A 20,451-nucleotide genomic window follows, 5' to 3' on the forward strand; every position below is an offset into this window, starting at 1 on the left:
AGCACCTGGCCCAGGTTCTCCCGCCCCTGCCTTAGAGTCTTGAGTTCTAGGGACCCCCTTGGGCCCACCCCTGGACCCACCAGCAGCCGGCAGCCTCGTCAGGGAGCACTTCCCTGGGTGGCCACTAGGTGTCACCCTATGGTCTCAAATGCCGGTTCACTGGTGCCCCGAGCAGAGAGCCGCTTTTTTCAGACTTGGACATTTTTCTCCTCTCTGCCTCCAGCAGAAACATTCCAAGATTCTGCGTGGCAGGTATTTTTGCTCTTCTGGTATATGGCCTCCCCTCTCTTCTCCCTGCCTCTGCCTCCTCGACCAACTTCCTCCTCCTTTCGCAGACCCTTGGGTGCCCACCTCACAGTGGTGTGGCTCCTGGGGTCAAAACGGCATAGACGGTCCCCATGGAAACGACTCTGTGAGTGCCTCAGAGAGCAGGAGAGGCCAGTGTGGCCTCCAGGGGCTTCTGAGCAGCCCCCCAGCTACTACCTCTCCAGGAACCGCTCCAGGCATGTTGCTTGTCCCTCTGTAACTTCCCATCGTCTGCCCCATGAATGCCTGCCTCTTTGGTCTGTTTCAACTTCTTGACTGTGAGCCCTGGATATCTTCCACCTTTCTGGTCCCCACATCACAGAACAAAGTATGGTAGGATGTGGGGTATTTGGGGTTGATGTCATCGAAGGAAAAGAAGCATCTTAAACAACGAAAACTGACACAAGGAGACAGCTTCGAAACCAAAACAGCTCTAATCACAAAGGTGAAGATGTGTGTCCATGCAGAGGATACATCTGGGGTGGCCAGGAGCTGGCTTGGAAAGTTCTGGTGGGGGAGGGTGGGGGACCAAGGGGTCAGGGAGCACCCCCCGGGGGTGGGGAAGGGCGTGTGCTGCACGTGGAGGCAGAAACCAGGGAGGCCCGTAGGGAGGAAACACTCTTCTGGCCACTCAGGGGTCACCAGGATTTCCTGTAAATCCTGAGAGCTGCTCCCAACCCTCCCCACCCCACCCCGGGTCTCACTGCCCCTTCCAGATGATGAACGAACATCTCCTCCTCCAGAAGTCCAGGTTAAAAAATGGCCAAACCATCGACGACTTAACATTCTCTTCCAGATGGTCCTGCAGGTGGTGGTGGGGGGCTTGTATGTGGTGTAAAAACAACAGAAAACAAAGTTGGGAGCCCCTGAGGAAGGTGGGAGGCCCTTCTGTGGTTGAGTGTCAGGCTTGGGGGGAGTGTTCAGCCCAGACCATGAGCTCGCGTGACCATCCTAAGGGGGCAGATGACCGGGGGCTCCATGCAATTGGGGGGACATGTGGACATTTTTAGACAGTGGGGTGAGCTCGCAGAAGGTTTGATAGTAAGAGCTCGTGTGTACTGAGCGCCTACTATGTGAGACAATGTTCTAGGGCTTCCCACACCCTGGCATTAAATGCTCACAGTTGCCCAGTAAGGCCAGCCTGTCACTACTGGCCCATCTGCCTTTCAGCTGTGGGAACCGAGTCACGTGGAGGTTTTGTTACATGGCAGGGCACACAGCTAGGGGCGCTGCAGGCAGGGGTCTGGGCACAGGCTGCTTGGCCGCAGCTCCCCTCTCAACCAGTCTACATCCACAGCCTCTGCCACAAATCTTTTTTTTTTTAATTTTTGGCTGCACCCCATGGTATGTGGGATGTTAGTTCCCCCACCAGGAATCAAACCCATGCCCCCTGCATTAGAAAGCAGAGTCTTAACCGCTGGACTGCCACAAGTCCCACTGTGAAGATTCTGAGTGTTATTAATAAGATAGCTTTTTTCGGAGAGTCCTCTCCTCAGATCCAGACTGAAGGGACCCATGTTGATGGTAGGTACACGTTACGGCTTCCCAGGTGGTGCAAGGGATAAAGAATCCGCCTACCAATGCAGGAGACATAAAAGATGTGGGTTCGACCCCTGGATCAGGAAAGAAGCCCGGGACGATAGTTTGTTTACATATTTGAGACTAAAATATTGTCACTGTATATGGGAAAAGATTCTACATGTGTATAACACAACGCTGTAAATCAACAATATTCCAATAAACATTAATTTAAAAAAAACTGGAAGTATCCAAACAAAATAATGTTTAAAAGGATATACCATTATAACAATTAAAGACTAACTGCTTTATCTGTGCCAAAAAATAAAATATGGAACACCATCACTTGCAAAGTATCTTCACCCACATAGTCATATGTGGTTCTCCCAAGGGGCCTGTGCAGAGCACAGAGCAAATGTTAGTGATCCCACCTTACAGAAGAGGAAACTGAGACTCCCAGGCCAGTTGGGTGGCTTGTCAGGGGTGTGGCAGGGCTTAACTCAGGCCCAGAGTCTATTCTGCCATCCAGTGCATTCTGGATAAGGCTGCAGCTATAGTTGCTCTACTGGAAGGGAGCTAGCATACAGCAGGTGCCCACTATGTGCCTGGCATGTTAAGAGTTACCAAAAGTGGAAACAGTGACAGATTTTATTTTCCTGGGCTCCAAAACCACTGTGGATGGTGACTGCAGCCACGAAATTAAAAGACGCTTGCTCTTTGGAAGGGAAGCTATGACAAACCTAGACAGTGTATTAAAAAGCAGAGACATCACTTTGCTGACAAAGGTTCCTCTAGTCAAAGCTACGTTTTTCCAGTAGTCGTGTATGGATGTGAGAGATGGACCATAAAGAAGGCTGGGCACCGAAGAACTGATGCTTTCAAACTGTGGTGCTGAAGACTCTTGAGAGTCCCTTGGACTGCAAGATCAACCTAGTCAATCCTAAAGGAAATCAACCCTGAAATATTCATTGGATGGACTGATGCGGAAGCTCTAACACTTTGGCCACCTGATGTGAAAAGCTGACTCATTGGAAAAGACTCTGATGCTGGGAAAGATTGAGGGCAAGAGGAAAAGGGGATGACAGAAGATGAGATGGTTGGATGGCATCACCGACTCAATGGACATGAGTTTAAGCAAACTCTGGGAGATGGTGAAGGACAGGGAAGCTTGGGGTGCTGCATCCCATGGGGTCTCAAAGAGTCAGACCCGACTTAGCAACTGAACAACAACAGCAACAATCCCCCATTAGGCATCGTCTTCCTCGACTTACTAAGGCTGAGAGAAGGGGCTTTCCTGAGGCTCCCCCGCGGCTGGCACATCAGTCTGACTACAAAGTCATATTATTTCTACCGGGTCTGAGGGCCCCTTCCTGCCCGTTTCCTCCTGTGTACTCCCGCCCACCGGAGATTCAGCCCGTCTCTCACCCCTCACTTTGTGGATCTGTGTTGCCAACTCATGGATAGGGTTTTAGCTCAGAAAATTGGAAGAAGGGGCTTAGCATAAAATCCCTGTTATGGCCAAAATCATGCCCGAGGATCTGCAATAGCCTAGATGGCGGTGGGAGCAAAAGTAGCAGAGAAGGAGAGGAAATGAGTGACAGAAAAATTGGGGGATTGGGAAGACAATGATAGGGTGGTAAGAAAGGGAAGGCTTTGGTGTAAAGAAAACAAGTTCTGTTTGAGAAACGTTCGGCCGTCAGGGGTGGTGAAACCTTGTTCACAGAGAAGCTGGAGGGCAGGACAGAAAAGAAGACAGGACCGAGGGTGAGCGGGGAGGCAGAGAGGAGGAGAGCAGGGCCCAGGAACCGGCCCCCAGGGAGGAGGGGAAGTCGGGGAGCCAAGGAGGCCAGCGGGAGGGGCCGTCCCTCCGCGCTGCCCCGCCCACCATGCCCCCTCCGGCCGGTGACCTTCACCTCCGCTCCCCTCCGGCCGCCCACACCCGAGGCCCGTCATCACTGCAGGAGCCCACTCCCTGACCGCAGCTTCCGACGCGGCCCGGCCTCTCCCGCCTCCGTCCCACCACACCCCCCGCTGACCTCACCCTGATCCCCAGTCCCCGGACTTTTCCCACGTGGACCAGCGCCTCCCGGCTCCCGGCTCCGGGCCTCCAGACCGCACAGGGCATCGTCAGGGCCGTGCTGGGGCCGGGATCCTCAACTGCTTTGCTCCGGTGTCCTTCCGTCCTGCTCATCCGGCCAGACTTGAGCGAGGGATCTGCTCCAGCACCTGTCTCCTCTGCCCCGACGGAGGAAATCCCACACAAGGATGTTCGGTGCCCACGAGGCCATGGTACCCGGAGTCAGCTGCCCACCGGTAGGACTCCACCTCCCCCGCTCCTGGGCATCTATTCCAGTCCTCCGAGACCTGCCGCCAGCAGATGGCTCTGCCTCCTGGTTCACAAAGGACAGAGAGAAGCTCGGCGTGGACCATACGCTCCACGCTGCCTACCTGGGCGCACGGTGCTAAATGCTTTGTCCCCACATTATCTCGTTTATCCTCACAGCGACCTTCCTTCACTCTCTTTCACAGCCAGGGCACCAGCAGCTCCGTGAGTGGCCTCAGGCTCCAGAGCCCGTTCAGTGGTAACAGAATGCTGTTGTCTTCACAGGTGGGTTTTTTTATTCCTTCTGGCTGTACTGTGCCGCTTGCGGGATCTTAGTTCTCTGATTACAGATGGAACCTGGGTCCCCCACAGTGAAAGCCCCAAGTCCTAACCGCTGGGTGGCCAGGGATTCCCTCAAACGTGTGCTCCTGATCCACAGAGCCAAGCACTATGCCAGATCCTAAAGGTATTACAGTAAACAAGACCGGCAAGCTTCCTACCCTCATGCAGCTCATGTTTCAGAAGAGCAGATGGGACGGTACATAGGTAGAAGAAGGTCTGTGTTAAATAACTGCAGATTGTGTCACGGCCAGCAAAGGAAGTCGCAGAGTTCAGTGATGAGAACGCAGAACAGACCGGCTGAGATAAGATGGAGAGTGGGGGCCCAAGAGGCAAGGTGTGCTGTTGGCCTCCTATCCTCACTCACCACGCGCTTGCCTGGAAGACACACCTCCACCTGTTCGGGGGTGTGCACCTTGGATCCTGTTCTTAGCAAAACAGGGTCACCTGCCCTGGGAGCAGCTGTCTCTGGGGATGTGATGAGTTCAGTGGCTGAATTACTCAGGCGCACAGGTGGGAGCCAGATCAAACCAGGCAATCCTAAAGGAAATCAACCCTGAATATTCACTGGAAGGACTGATGCTGAAGCTGAAGCTCCAATACTTTGGCCACCTGATGCGAAGAGCTGACTCATCGGAAAAGCCCCTGATGCTGGGAAAGATTGAAGGCAGGGGAAGAAGGGGACGACAGAGGATGAGATGATTGGATGGCATCACCAACTCGATGGACATGAGTTTGAGTAAGCTCCGGGAGCTGGTGATGGACAGGGAGGCCTGGTGTGCTGCAGTCCATGGGGTCGCAGAGTCAGAAACGACATTGCGACTGAACAATGAACAACAACAGTAGGTGGCAAGATAGTGGGGGCATTTCCAGGGTCAGTCAGTCATCTAGGAAAGAACTGGGTCCTTACATGTTTGGATCACCAGCCTTGGATGGGGGCCTCAGCCGCCTTTCTCCACGGTCAGGAGAAGGATGGCACTGACCATGATGGAGGCAAGCAGTTCAAGTCCATCCAACAAATAGGTGTGGAGCAACCTGTCCCAGGTTGGGGTCCCCAGGGAGTGAGGGATAGAAATCTGGGTGCAGGAAGCTATTGGGAAGAACTCTTGGGACCAACACCTGCGTGAAGGCAGCAGAATTGCAGGGAAGGGAGGCAGGGAGAAGATGGGACGTTTGACAGAGGCAGTGGGTACACCGGCTTTAGTGGGGGGCTGCCCATGCTGCTGGGCCCATGCGTGGGTGGCCCCAATCTCTGCCACTGCAGCCAATCAACTCATGAGAATTCATGTGTCAGTCCCAGGGCGGCTGGTGACAAAGGCTGGTGCTAAAGTCATTCTGTCCACTTAGATGTCTAATGACTTTTTTTTGTATTGGATGCTCTCTGGTGAGCATTAACAGGCAAAACCCTTTGTTCCTGGGGCCTGTTCTCTGAGGTTCATACACATCTCCTTCCCAGATCTTCTTGTTCCCAATTTTCTAACATTTCTTCTTTCAGCAAGCTATTTGCCACTGCTCTTTGGTCTCTATATATTCTAACCTTGGGCCAAATCTCTTCCCATATGAAATGGTTGACTAGGCCCATGCTCCAAACTCTGTCCCTAAAGATTTCAACTCACTGGTGTCTTTCAAAGCCATCCCTGAATGGGGCTACGGGAGACCACAGTCCACTTTTGGCTCATAGCCACATGCCAAAGGTGGTAAACAGAATAATGGTCCCCAAAGATGGCCCCATCCAATCCCTGGAACCTGTTGTTCAGTCGCTCAGTTGTGTCTGACTCTTTGCGACCCCATGGACTGCAGCACACCAGCCTTCGCTGTCCTTCACCATCTCTCGGAGCTTGCTCAAACTCATGTCCATTGGGTCGGTGATGTCATCCAACCATCTCATCCTCCGTTCTCCCCTCCTCCTCCCATCTTCAATCTTTCCCAGCATCAGGGTCTTTTCCAACAAGAATATGCTAAATTATGTGGAAGAGGGAATGGAGGATACAGGTGGAAGGTTGCTAATCAGTTGATCTTGAGATGGGAGATTATCCTGAATTATCTGAGTGGGCCCAGTATCATCACAAGGGTTCTTATACATGAAAGAGGGAGACAGGGGTGTTATTTCAAGAGTCGGAAGAGGAGATGTGATGATGGAAGCAAGAACCAGAGAGACGGCAGCGGTATGTGAAGGGCTCAGACCTGCAGCTGTGTTGCTGGCTCTGATAGTGGAGGAAGGAGTCACAAGCCACAGAACGTGGGTGGACTCTGAAACTGGAAAAGTTCAGGAAGCATACTCCTGCAGGGTCTCCAGAAAGAACTCAGGTGTGTCCCTCTCAACACCTCGATCTCAGCCCAGTGAGATCTAGTTCAGTCTTCTGAACCTCAGGACAGTAAGATACTAAGTTTGTGTTGTTTTGAGCCTCTAAATTTGCAATCATTTGCTACAGAAACTAATATTACATGGAGCAATCTCATCAGTGAACCAAGCTGGCTCTTTCCCTCCCTTCTCCATCTGATCATAAAAGACTCCCATGGTGTGGCCAGAGGGGAAGAGAGCTTAGGGACATCGACCGGGGCCATGGTGGAAGGACAGGAGTTTGGGCTACTTACTTCCGCCTGCTGACATGGCTGGTTCTCAACCCCAGGTATGCCACTTCCATCCAACAACCAATGGCTGTTGCACCCTTGGAAGGCCTGATGGAATTCAGCTCTTAATGGGCAGTACTGGCCACATGGTCACTTGACATCACAGTTAGCTGTCCCATGTCTACCAAGGCCTAGTAGCAAGCCAGAAGCTTTTTTTTTTTTAATGGGTGTAATATTCTATTAACATTTAAATTTCACCAAGAGTTCAAGTATATGCTCACCATACATTCAGATTTTTGAAATAAAGATAAAATGGATTAACAGCTTTAAGGGTGCAATGTATTTACCACTGCACAATAAATCCACCAACTACACAATCTCGGGGTGGTGTAACTACACCCTTAGGAGCACAAGTATAAGGACAAGCCCTGGAACTGGAGGAAAAACTCGCCGTTCAGGACTGAACAAAGCTCCTTAGCTGCTGACAGAATCTTCCCTTGACCTCAAACTTGAGACAAATCGAGAGAGTCTGTCAGTATATGAAACTCACTGAATTCAGAACAAACAGTAACAGGAGAGATTGGCCAGCACCAACTCGGATTGTGGGGACCAGTCTGAAGCGAGCAGGGTTGGCTGGGGGCTGGAAGGGTGCAGCTGGACTCCAGGACTAATAGAGGAGAGCAGCCATCTAAAAATTGCTGATTTCCAAACAAGCTTCTAAGATGCTTTTTCCAAACAGGGCCAGGAGATTTTAAAATTGATCAATTTGGTGAGTTTTGGCAAATTTTTCAATTGTGTCATCCCAATACTTCAGTCTTAGAACACTTCCATCATCCCCCAGGTTTCCCTCCTGTCCATTTGAGGTCCATCTGGGTTCCTACCCCCATCTCTACTTTCTGTCTGTATAGTGGTTGCCTTTTCTAGATATTTCATACAAATGTGATCACACCATATGGTGTCTCTTTTGCCTGATTTCTTTCACTTATCATAATGTCTTTGGCTGGGCTTCCCTGGGGGCTCAGTGGTAAAGAATCCTCCAACAATGCAGGAGATGGCAGGAGACGTGGGTTCAATCCCTGGATCGGGAAGATCCACAGGAGTAGGAAGTGGCAGTCTACTCCAGTATTCTTGCCTGGGAAATCCCATGGACAGAGGAGCCTTGCAGGATACCGTCCATGGGGTTGCAGAGAGTCGGACACAACTGAGCACGCACGCACACGAGATGTGTTTGAGGTTCATCCGTGTGGCTATTTCTCTCTCCGACCTGACCGGCCAACCTGAACACCTTCCTCTCTGTGTGAGTGCTGGGGCCTGGGACATCACAGCTCCTCATAGCTGTTCTTTGTCTTGCTTCACAAACTCTTGCCCTGTGCACGCACAGTTTAATAGTCCGAAACCCGAGCAGATTCCTATCTGCTTCGTTCTCTGCAGGGTTCCCACCTCCACAAATTCCATCCACTCTGGTCTGCAACCTGTAATCTCTGTCTTCTTAATTCAGTGAGACGAACTTGTTGTCCAGAGTCCCCCGCTTTCTGCACTGCCATGTGGAAAGTGAGTCCTTGCAGAAACGCTGGGTGATCACAAAGACCCCCTCGTGTACTTGGGCTCCCTTGGGGATCCCAGTGCTCTGTGCCTGTTGTTCAAGGTCTAAAAAGGGTGTTTCCATATGTTTTGTCCAGTTTTCTAGCTCTTTATAAGCATGAGGGCAAGTCTGCTGCTAGTTATCTATGATGGCCTGTCATGATTTTCTTGTTGTTGAATTTTTTCACTAGCTATTATTATATACAAATTAACTTTTTTTAAAGTACATAGCTTGAACAGTTTTGGTAATTGTATACCATCGGTAGCCACCTGCACCATCATGATACAGGTCAATTCCCTTACCCTAAAATGCTTCCTCACGGCCCTACCTCTACATGCAACATCTTTCTGCCACTGTAAGTCTGCCTTTTCCATAAATTTGAAATTATACAGTAGTCTTGTGGTTGATATTTTCACTTAGCATGATGTGAGATGATCCATGTCATTGCATGCATTAATATTTTGTTCCTTTTTATTGCTGAGCAGCATTTCATTGTGTGGAAATACCACCATCTGAACTCAACATTCAGAAAACTAAGATCGTGGCATCCGGTCCCATCACTCCATGGCAAATAGATGGAGAAACAATGGAAAGAGTGACAGACTTTATTTTTTTGGGCTCCAAACTCACTGCAGATGGTAACTACAGCCATGAAATTAAAAGACACTTGCTCCCTGAAAGAAAAGTTATGACCAACCTAGACAGCATATTAAAAAGCAGAGACATTACTTTGCTAACAAAGATCCGTCTAGTCAAAGCTATGGTTTTTCCGGTGGTCATGTATGGATGTGAGAGTTGGACTTAAAGAAAGCTGAGCGCTGAAGAATTGAAGCTTTTGAACTGTGGTGTTGGAGAAGACTCTTGAGAGTCCCTTGGATTGCAAGGACATCCAACCAGTCCATCCTAAAGGAAATTGGTCCTGAATATTCATTGGAAGGACTGATGCTAAAGCTGAAGCTCCAATACTTTGGTCACCTGATTCGAAGAACTGACTCATTTGAAAAGACCCTGATGCCGGGAAAGATTGAAGGCAGGAGGAGAAGAGGACAACAGAGGATGAGATGGTTGGATGGCATCACTGACTCGATGGACATGAGTTTGAGCAAGCTCTGGGAGTTGGTGATGAACAGGGAGGCCTGGCGTGGTGCGGTCCATGCGGTCACAAAGAGTCAGACACGACTGAGCAACTGAACTGAACTGAACCGAATCACCATTTGTCTACCCATTCACCAGCTGATGGACATTTAGATTACTTTCTGTTTGAGGCTATTATGAATAATGTTACTAAGAGCATTTTTGTATACGTCTTTGTGTAGAAAGGTATGTACATATACTTTATGTATAAGGAAATGCTGGGACGTGTTGTAAACGTACATTTTACAGATATTGTCATACTGTTTTGCAAAGCAGCCATACAACGTTCAGTTCCACCAGTTTCTCTGCATCACCAATAACACTGTTACTGTCTTCCTAACTTTTAGCCTTTCTAGTGGATGCATAGTAGTATTTCATTGATTTCTCCTTTGAATTACCTTGGTGCTTTTGCCAAAAACGAACTGACTATTGAAGTGTGGGTTTATTTTTTGGTTCTCTATTCTATTCCATCAATCTAGGGCCAGTTCCATACTGTCTTGATGACTGTAGCTTTAGAGTAAGTCTTGAAATCACATAGCTTGCATCCTTCAATTTGTTCTTAATTTTTCAAAATTGTTTTGGTTACCTTAGGTTCTTTGTCTTTTCATACAAATTTTTAAATGTCAATGTCTTTTTGCAAAGACTGTTAAAATTTTCATTGAAACTAAATGACTCTGTAGATCAATTTGAGGAGGACTGACATCTTAATAATATTAAGTCTTTCAATCTATGAGCATGGTATATATTTTCATTTCTTTAAGTCTTTTTCAAATTTCTTTTGTAATGTTTTGTAGTTTTCCTGGTACAGGTCTTAAATATCTTTCATTTAAATTTATTCCTAAGTTTTTTCTTTTTTTGGCCATATGACATGTGGGATCTTAGTTCCCCAACCAGGAAGTGAACCCATACCCCCTACGCTGGAAGCATAGCATCTAAACCGCTGAACTGCCAGGGAAGTCCCTATTCCTAGGTATTTTTGATGTTATCATAAGTGAAGTTGTTCATTAAATTGAACTTGTAATTGTTCATCTCTAGTATATAGAAATACAGTTGATTTTCATATATGACCCTGCTACACTCACTTACTAGTTCCAGTAGAGTTTTTATAGATTCATTAGGGATTTTTACATACAGGATTAAGTGGTCTGCCAAAAGGACATTTTTGCTTCTTTCCTAATTTGTGTATCTTCCATTTCTCTTTCTAGTCTTGACTAGGACTCCCAGTAAATGTTAGACACGGTGAGAGCGCGAGTCCTTGCCGCGGTCTTGATCTCATGTGGAGAGCACAGGCGTTTCACTACGGAATCTGACGTTGGGTGGAAGTTTTCTGTAGATGCTCTGAAACGGGTTTTGAAGATTCCCTTCTGTTTTTACCTTTCTGGGAGTTTTTGCCAAGAAAGCCTCTTGAATTTTATAACGTGCTTTTACCTGCATCTATTGAAATGATAATATGCCTTTTCTCTTTAATCTATTAATACGGTGAAACATATTGATTGAGTTCGGGATGTTAACCTAATTTTACATTCCCAGAATATGGCCCCACTTGGTCCTGATATATTGTCATTTTTAATATATAGCTTGATTTGTTAATATTTTGTTAAGGATTTTTGGGTCTATGGTTATGAGAGATATTATAGGTTGTTTTTTTTTTTCTAAAGAGGTCTTTGCTTGGTTTTGGAATTAGGATAATACTAGCTAGATTTATAAAATAAGTTGAGAAATGTTACCTCTTTTTTTTTCTGAAAGAGTTTGTGTAGAATGGATATTATTTCTTTCTTAAATGCATGATACTATTTACCACTGAAGCCATGTCACTATGAAGTTTCTTTATGGGAAGGTTTTTATTTATAAATTCAATTTATTTAATTGATAGCAGGCTGTTTATATTTTAGTTTTTTATTTTTCCTTGGGTGAATTTTGGCAATTTCTGTTTTTCAAGGAATCTGTCTGCTTCATGTAGATTGTCATATTTATCACCATAAAGCTGTCCATAACATACCCTTATTATTCTTTTAATGTCTATAGATTCTGTGGCAATGCCTTCTCTTTTACTCCTGATACTGGAAATTTGTATCTTCCTCTTAAGAAATTAGTCCAACTAGAAGCCTCTCGATTTTAATTCCTTTTTCAAAGAACTAGCTTTTGCTTTCACTAAAATTCCAATTATTTTCTCCATTATTTCAATGATTTTCCCCTTATCTTTATTTTCTTCCTTTGACTTGCTTTGGGTTAAATTTGCTCTCCTTTTTCTAGTATCTTAAGGTGAAAGCTTGGGCTTCCCAGGTGGTATTAGTGGTAAAGAACTCACCTGCATCAGGAAGATCTCCTGGAGGAGGGCATGGCAACCCACTCCAATATTCTTGCCTGGAGAATCCCATGGACAAAGGAGCCTGGTGGGCTACAGTCCATGGGGTCACAAAGAGTCAGACACAACTGAAGTGACTTAGTACACATACATGCAAGGTTAAAGCTTAGATAATGTATTTGTGCTCTTTCTACTTTTCCAGTCTATGCATTTAAAACTACATTTCCTTTTAAAAGTTGCGTTAACCTTATCCTGGGTTTCCCTAGTGGCTTAGATGGTAAAGGCTCCGCCTGCAATGCAGGAGACTTGGGTTCAATCCCTGAGTCAAGAAGATCCCCTTAAGAAGGAACTGGCAACCTACTCCAGTATTGTTGCCTGGGACATCCCATGGACAAAGGAGCCTGGTGGGCTACAGCCTATGGGGCTGTGGAAAAGTCCGATATAACACAGCGACTAAACAACAACAGCAGCATGGGGATCTTAGGTCCCACCAAGGACCGAGCCCGCACCCCGCGCACTGGAGGCAACCTGACCACTGAGACGCCAGGCAAGTGCCTAGAATAATTTAACCACTGAGACGCCAGGCAAGTGCCTAGAATAATTTCAGGAATTCCATTTCAATTTTTCTGTGGGCATCTTATCTATAATTCTTCGAATTTTTAAAGTAGCTGCTGCCAGGAATCTATCACACAATGACCTCATGGGTCATTATCTTCTCTCTTCTATTATCACTGCTACACTTCAAACATTTATAACCTCACAAGAACAGGTTCTAATTTTCATTTTAAACCAGTTTATAAAACAATTAAGAGGAAAATGGCAAATAGAAGAAAATGGCTGTTTGCATTTACCCAGGTATTTACCATTTCCAACTCTTCCATCTTGTCAGGATTTGCATTTCTGTTTGATAGCATTTCCCTCAGCCCAAAGAAGCTTCCTTAGCATTTCCCGTGGTGCAGTTCTGTTGGAGAGGAATTCTCTTATATTTTACCTTAAAAACGTGTCATAAAATACGCATAACCTAAAATTTGCTATCTGAACCATTTTAAGTGTACATTTCAATGATATTAAATGCTAGTGTGTAATAACCACCAGCATCCATCACCATAATTCTTTTCACCTTGAAGTTGAAAATTTACATGCATTAAAAAAAAAAAAAATCCTCATTCTTTCCTCCTCCAGCCCCTGGCTGCCACATTCTACTTTCTGCTCTATGACTTCTGACTGCTCTAAGCACCTCATATAAAAGGAATTGTGCAGTATTTGTCTTTCTTGCGAATGGCTTACTTCACTTAGCCTAAAGTTCTTTAGCTCTAGAGCTAAATATATGACAGACGCTGGATTGACACAGACTATCTCGTTGAATCCTCCAAACCACTCAATTAAGTAGGTATTATTAATATTCCATTTACAAATGAAAAATAGGCTTTAAGAGGTGGTTACTTGTCCAAAGTTAGGTGCTAAGAGATGAAGTCACAATTCCCATCATCCAAGATTGTCTAATAATCTAGAGCTTATGCTTTTTACTGGAGGTTAGCAAACCTTTCCTACGGAAAACCAACCAGCCAAACAGTTAATTTTTTTTTTTTTGGCCACATGGCATAACATGTGGGCTCTTAGGGGATCCTGACCAGGGATCGCACCCTGTACCCCCTGCACTGGGAGCTCAGAGTCTTAGTCATTGGACCACCAGGCAAGTCCCCAAATTGTATTAATATTTTAGACTTTGTAGGCTCTACAGTCTCTGCCACAACTACTCAACCCTGTCACTATAGCACCAAAGAAGCCACAGGCAATATGTATAACGAACGAGTGTGACAATTTCCAATAAAATTTATGAAAATAGATAGTGGGAAAGATTTGGCTTGCAGGCTGCCATTTGCTGATCCCTGCTCTTAACAATTACACTATTCTGTTATTTTTTTCCTTTGGTCTTCAGAGTTTTCAGTTTCACAAATATTTATAGTATTGCTTCTAAGCACAAGGCTTTGAACTTGGTTCTGAACAAGATAAGGAAGATAAACTCCCTGCCTTGAGGAATCTCAGATTCAAAGGACAGAACATAAACACATGTGTAGTACAAGGGGGATTCTCCAAAGTTAGCACCAAAGAGAGATATGGGCTGACTTGAGCATCCACTGAATATTATGTTTTGGAGAAGGAGCTGATATATGGCATACGTTTTCTTTCTTTTTCAAAAAAACATTTCTTTATTTCGCCGAATCTTAGTTGCAGCATGTGAGATCTTCAGTTGTGGTACGCAGGATCTTTAGTTGCAGGATGCGAACACTTGGCTGCGGCCTGTGGGATGGAGTTTCCTGACCAGGGATCAAAATCCCCTGCAGGGGGACAGATTCTCAACCACTGCACCACCAGGGAAGTCTCTTTCCTTCATTTTTCTTTCCTTTCTTTTTATATATTTTCATTTCTTGATTATTGAATCATGACAGATCCAGTTCTTCTGCAGCAGGCTCAAGACACAAACATACCACAAATTTTCATCTTTAATTCATGTACATCTACATGGTGGTATGTTCATCATAGGCATTTTTAAAACATTTTTAAAATGCTAAAAAAATGCTATTTAGCCCAAGTGAAATAATAACTTAGTTCTGTCAGCTCATCCAAGGTTGAAATTCTCTAGCCAGTTCCAGGCAGTCAATAACACTCCACGGTTTGACCAATTTCATATCCTTTTGTTTCTCATACTCACCTAGACTTCTAGCCTGTCCTGTTAATGTCTCTATTTTTCATGTCCTGTAATGATTTTTTTCTTCCTATCTTTCATCTTTCCTCTTTCCTGTAATGTTTGGATTGTTGGCCCTCTTCTGGAGGCATGTTATTTTCTTTTTAAGATGTTTTTGTTCATTAATTTAACTGATGTTTATTGAGCAATTACCACATAAATGGGACTTCCCTGGTAGCTCAGTCAGTAAAGAATCTGCCTGTAGTGCAGGAGACCCCGGTTCGATCCCTGGGTTGGGAAGATCCCCTGGAGAAGGAAATGGTAAATCACTCCAGTATCCTTGCCTGGAAAATCCCATGGAGAGAGAAGCCTGGTGGGCTGCAGTCCATGGGTTGCAAAGACTCAGGCACGACTGAGTGACTAACACTTCCTTTTCTAGAGGCTGGAGAGATAAAAGTGAACAAAGATAGACCAAAATCTCTGTCCTTGTGTAGCTTAAATATTTTGACAGTAAACAAAATGGTAACAATAAATAAATAAGGATGTGATATAGGAAGTGTTAAGGGCTATGAAGAAAAATTCCTGAGGATCAGGAATTTGGCTGGCGTGTTACAATCTTAAAGACTGACAAGGGAAACTCATTAAGAGATCTTTGGAGCAGATGAAGGAAATAAACCATGCAAGTATGTGCTGGATAAGCATTGAAGGTGTTTCATGCAAAAGGAACAGCATGGGCAAAATCCTGAGGCAGGAGCATACCTCCCCATGTGGAGGACAAGGAGGGCAGGGTAGCTGAAGCTCAGTGGAGGATGAAGAGACTAGTAGATGTGATCAGAATCGGGGTGGGGGCAGAAGGGAGGCAGCCTGTTTAGGGACACTCCCATTGGAAGAACTTTGGTTCTTGCTCGGAGTGAGATGGAAATCCTTTGGATGGTTTTGAGCAAAACGAAATGTTGACTCCTATTTTTAAAGGACTTATAATGTAGGAAGACAAGAGAAGAAGCAAAGAGAGCAGTCAGGTTCATACTGCAATATTCCAGGCAATGAATTTGAATATTATGGGACATGTTTTCTGGAAGAATCAGAGTAGTTACTTTTGTTTTACAATTGAGGATGGAAAACTAAGGGTTTAGATCTTGATTGGTGACAATATGTTTTACTATTCCCTGTTCCTCAGGGAAAAATTAGGAGATTCTGCCCTGCTAGTTTAAGGATTGTTAAAAATTTTGGATAGTCCTGAGCACTTCTAGGCGATCTAATGCCTGGCACAAAGTAGGTACATAGAAATATTTGTGGAATTCATGAGTGTGTCGTCAGTTAAATGGATAGGGCTGAATTACAGGATCAGCTGTTTCATTTCTCCTGCATACTCTGGTGGTGTTTATCAGGTCTTTAAATTTTATTTAGCAAAGAACGTCAAAAACACGTTATAAACACACCCCTACACCTCAAGTCATAATGTAGAGTATTATTTGTATATTCTAATTGGCCCCACAGCAATTTGTCTAGTCCTCTATTATAGCAGTAATCAATTGTATTCAATTCTGTTTGTCTCTCTCTCTGAATAGTCTGTGAGTTCCTTCAGGGTTGGGATAACCGCCACAAGTTGCAGCATCTGTGGATACGGAGGGCTGACTATGAGACTTGAGCATTCGCGGGTTTTGGTGTCTGCAGGGGTGAGGGGGTGTCCTGGAACCAATCCCATGCAGATACTGAGATCACAGCTCATCCTGTACCCAGCATGGGGTCTGGCAACAACATCTGTTCAAAGAACGTATACATGATACGATAAAATGCAGTGAAGAGAAAAGAGTCAGTTACCAGCACCCCCAGAGAAGCCTTGTCTGGTTCCTGTAAAATATACTCATTTCCCTTTGCTGTTTTTCAGTCACTTGGTCATGTCCAACTTTTTGCAGCTCCATGGACTGGAGCACACCAGGCTTCCCTGTCCTTCACTATCTCCCAGAGTTGGCGCAAACTCACATCCATTGAGTTGATGACGTCATCCAACCATTTCATCTCACTTCCTTTAGAAAAACACAATTCTTAGCCTAATTCTGTAGAATTTAGCTCCCTGACTTCAAATTGTATATAAAGCCCTTAATGAACTGGAACAGAGTCTCTGGGGCCCAGTGGTAAAGAATCCGCCTGCAGCGCAGGAGATGCGGGTTCTATGCTTGGGTCAGGAAGATTCCCTTGGAGAAGAGAATGGCAACCTACTCCAGCATTCTTGCCTGGGAAATCCCATGGACAGAGAGGCTGGTGGGCTACAGTCAATGGGGTCGCAAAGACTAAACTTAGTGACTAAACCCCCACCAGGTTTAGTGAGCTGAAACAGCAGTATTCTCACCCCAAGCAGGCCTGGTAAATGAATTGTTATTGTCAGTGTGTGTTAGTTGCTGAGTCCTGTTGGACTCTTTGTGCTCCCATGGGCTGTAACCCGCCGGACTCCTCTGTCCATGGAATTCTCCAGGCAAGAATACTGGAGTGGGTAGCCATTCCCTTCTCCCCGGGATCTTCCCAACATAGGGATCGAACCCGGTCTCCTGCATTGCAGGCAGAATCTTTACCATCTGAGCCAGTGTCAGTAAGTGATCACTAAGATCACTAATAAAGAAAGCTGAGCGGGGAAGACCTAGATGCTGAAGCTGAAGCTCCACTACTTTGGCCACCTGGTACAAAAAGCCCACTCACTGGAAAAGACTCTGATGTGGGGAAAGATTGAGGGCAGGAGAAGGGGACAACAGAGGATGAGATGGTTGGATGGCACCACCGACTCAATAATGGACATGAGTTTGAGAAAGCTCCGGGAGTTGGTGATGGACAGGGAGGCCTGGAGTGCTGCAGCCCATGGGGTTGCAAAGAGTTGGACACGACTGAGCAACTGAACTGACTGATTGAAGAACTGGGAACTGAGCTTCCAGGGACTGAGACTTGAAAGATGGACACCGAACTGCTCCAGCTCCCAGGGGATGGGTGTGAGGCTTGACCAACCCACCAGACCGCAGCATCTAGGTCTTCCGCCTTCTCCTCCGGGGGAGCTTCTGCAGGACTCCCCAGCCTTCTTTATATCCCCTCCTGCGGAGAGCCCCGTGTGCCCGCATCCCCCCCTCAGGGTGCCCTCGTCCCCCACACCCGCTCCCATGGAGACGCCCTCTGCCCCCACTCCCCCACTCAGGGTGTCCCCGTCCCGGGCCCACCCCCGCCCCGCACCCCTCCGACTTCTCCTCGGGAACCCTCCGCCCTTCTGACGTCCCCACCCCCTCAAACACAACGTCCCCCCCGCCCCGTTCCCCACAGGGCGAACTTCCGGCCGGCGCCCCCTCCGCGCGGGCGGGACTTCCGCCCGCGCCCCCTCCCCTCGCCGCGCCGTCGCGTCCTCCAGCCTGAGGCGAGCCTTGGGTGCGTGCTCTCTCGCTTTCGGGGCCGGGCCCACGGGCTGCAGCGGCGCCGAAGCGGCGGCGGCGGCGGCGGCGTGCAGAGGCACTAGCCTGCGCTCCACCCCCTCCCGCCGGCCCTCCTGCCCCTCCTCCTCCGGCTCCTCGTCGTCGGCCGCTCGGCCCGAGCTGCGAGCGGCAAGATGGCGGCGCCCAGGCCGCCCCCCGGCAGGCTGTCGGGCGTCATGATGCCCGCGCCCATCCAGGACCTGGAGGCTCTCCGCGCGCTGACGGCGCTCTTCAAAGAGCAGCGGAATCGGTAATGGCGCGGGCGTCGGGGGCGGGGCGGGGGCGCCCCCTCCTCCGGGGCGGCGGCCGGGTGGCGGCTCCGCGCCTCACCAGAGGGCCCGGAGCTGGAGGGCGGGGTGACACCTGCTCCCCACTCTTCAGTACGGGTGTGAGGCCGGGCGCAGGACGGGGGGACCGATCCAAGCGAGCCCTTCGCCGCCTCCTGCCTGTTGGGTTAGTTGAGCCGCGGTGATGGCGCCCGGATAGCTTGCGAGGTGGTCCCCTCGGCCTGGCTGGAGCAGACTGGCTGGCCCCCAGAGGCAGCAAAACGTGCAGGTGGGGGAGACAGACGTTGCAGATGTGCGAGGTGGGAGGCCGCGTCACTCCGTTCGTCCTGTGAGCCCAGGCTCTGCGTCCCCGGTGGTGGCCCCGCTTTGCACAGTGGCCACTTCAGTCCCGACTCTGCCACAGAAGGGCCAGATCGCCGTTGTAAAAGGTGCCCAGGAGTAGGAGTCTGAAGACCTGGATTTGGCTCCTAGCCCTGCAAGCAGTGCGTTATGGTGCTATTTCTTCAAGGCTTAAGATTTCCTGCTTAAAAATGGAAATGTAATACACGACTTCATTGCTAAATTGTACAGAGGAATAAATGAAATAAAGCACGTGAAAATACAAAATTTATGATATCTCCAGTCAGTGCCTGTTTAATTTTGTTCTAGTCTTCTCTGGGCCTCAGTTTGTGTGTCTATTTAATAGGAATAAGGTTGGACAGTACTTTCCTGGTAAGGTTGTTTGTCAAGGTTAAGTGAACTCATGCATATTAAGTCCTTGGCGCATACCTGACACATAGTACTAAATCAAGGTAGCTGATACTATCCCTTAACACATTTATGGATGGTTCTCCGTAAGTCTTCTCTTGGGAAGCCCTGTTCTGGAATCGCAGAAGTACGTGCAAAGAGTAGAGGAAGTGTAAGAGAAGTCCAGATGGTCTTAGAGATTCACTTGGTCTGAGCACTTCTGCCTCAAATCACAGTAAGTGTTGAGCAGTTCAGAGAGTGTTAAGAGCCCTGGGCACTGCTCCTTTGGCTTTTTGGGAGATAAGTTAATTGATGTATACCTCAGAGAGATGTGTTGATTGCGTTAATGCTTAGGATATCTATACCATGGTGGACCCTCCTTTTAGTCAACCAGTCATCAACCTTCATTTAGGACCTGCTCTGAAGCAGGTTCTTTGCTAGGGCCGAAGGTGCAAAGATGAACGTGATACCCCTTTTTTCAAGCAGGTTAGGGTAATTGCCATATAAACAAATTGTAAGAGGGTCTACCCAAGAAGAGATGGTGGAGCTGGAGGAACTGTGGATCTGGTGGAGAGATTTGTGGGCTGGGAAAGGCCTTAGGTTATTATAGCTTCTAGGCTTACAGTTGAGAGGGCTAATTAGAAAGAACAGTGTGTTCAGAGGAACAATGTGCTGATTTTGCATGGTCTCTGAGTTTAAATGAAATAACATAGATAAGGCATCTGGTACACAGGACATAGTCAAATATCAAGTTCCTTTTTATAAGCTGAAGGATAAAATCCAAGGCCCTGAGCCAGTTTACAAGGCCTTTCTTGACTCTGCTGCTTGTGAGGGGAGTTTATGGGGAAACAAAGAAAGTGAAGAGGAACTAAAAAGACTCTTGATGCAAGTGAAAGAGGAGAGTGAAAAAGTTGGCTTAAAGTTGAACATTCAGAAAACTAAGATCATGGCATGAACTTCTTATTGCCAAATTCAGACTTAAATTGAAGAAAGTAGGGAAAACCACTAGACCATTCAGGTATGACCTAAATCAAATCCCTTATGATTATACAGTGGAAGTGACAAATAGATTTAAGGGACTAGATCTGATAGACAGAATGCCTGATGAACTATGGACAGAGGTTCGTGACATTGTACAGGAGACAGGAATCAAGACCATCCCCATGGAAAAGAAATGCGAAAAAGCAAAATGGCTGTCTGAGGAGTCCTTACAAATAGCTATGAAAAG

General features: G+C 47.1%; 1 protein-coding gene and 2 long non-coding RNA genes across 7 annotated transcripts in view; 2 read left to right on the plus strand and 1 right to left on the minus strand.

Moving 5' to 3' along the window:
• Positions 1-17,973, plus strand: part of LOC145546858 (uncharacterized) — a 30,143-nt gene extending 12,170 nt beyond the window's left edge. Inside the window, exon 2 of the long non-coding RNA XR_014083358.1 lies at positions 17,612-17,973. This is a non-coding gene — a long non-coding RNA (uncharacterized LOC145546858). The remainder of the gene's footprint in view (positions 1-17,611) is intronic.
• Positions 16,145-18,019, minus strand: LOC145546854 (uncharacterized). The gene is made up of 2 exons (XR_014083353.1): positions 17,763-18,019; positions 16,145-16,525 (listed from the first exon to the last, which is right to left on the minus strand). It is a non-coding gene; the product is annotated as an uncharacterized LOC145546854 (long non-coding RNA).
• Positions 18,020-18,127: 108 nt separating this feature from the next.
• The window catches only part of ATXN10 (ataxin 10), a 149,138-nt gene continuing 146,814 nt past the window's right edge, over positions 18,128-20,451 (plus strand). For all 5 annotated transcript variants that reach the window (XR_014083351.1, XM_081594942.1, XM_081594943.1 and 2 more), the window contains exon 1: positions 18,128-18,460. Coding sequence is in view for 4 of the 5 variants with exons in the window: in XM_081594942.1 (XP_081451068.1) it covers positions 18,345-18,460 (116 nt within the window). In the remaining variant the exon portion in view is untranslated. The remainder of the gene's footprint in view (positions 18,461-20,451) is intronic.

This window comes from Giraffa tippelskirchi, chromosome 4, assembly GCF_054371585.1.
Source record: "Giraffa tippelskirchi isolate mGirTip1 chromosome 4, T2T-mGirTip1v1.2.pri, whole genome shotgun sequence".
NCBI lineage: Eukaryota > Metazoa > Chordata > Mammalia > Artiodactyla > Giraffidae > Giraffa > Giraffa tippelskirchi.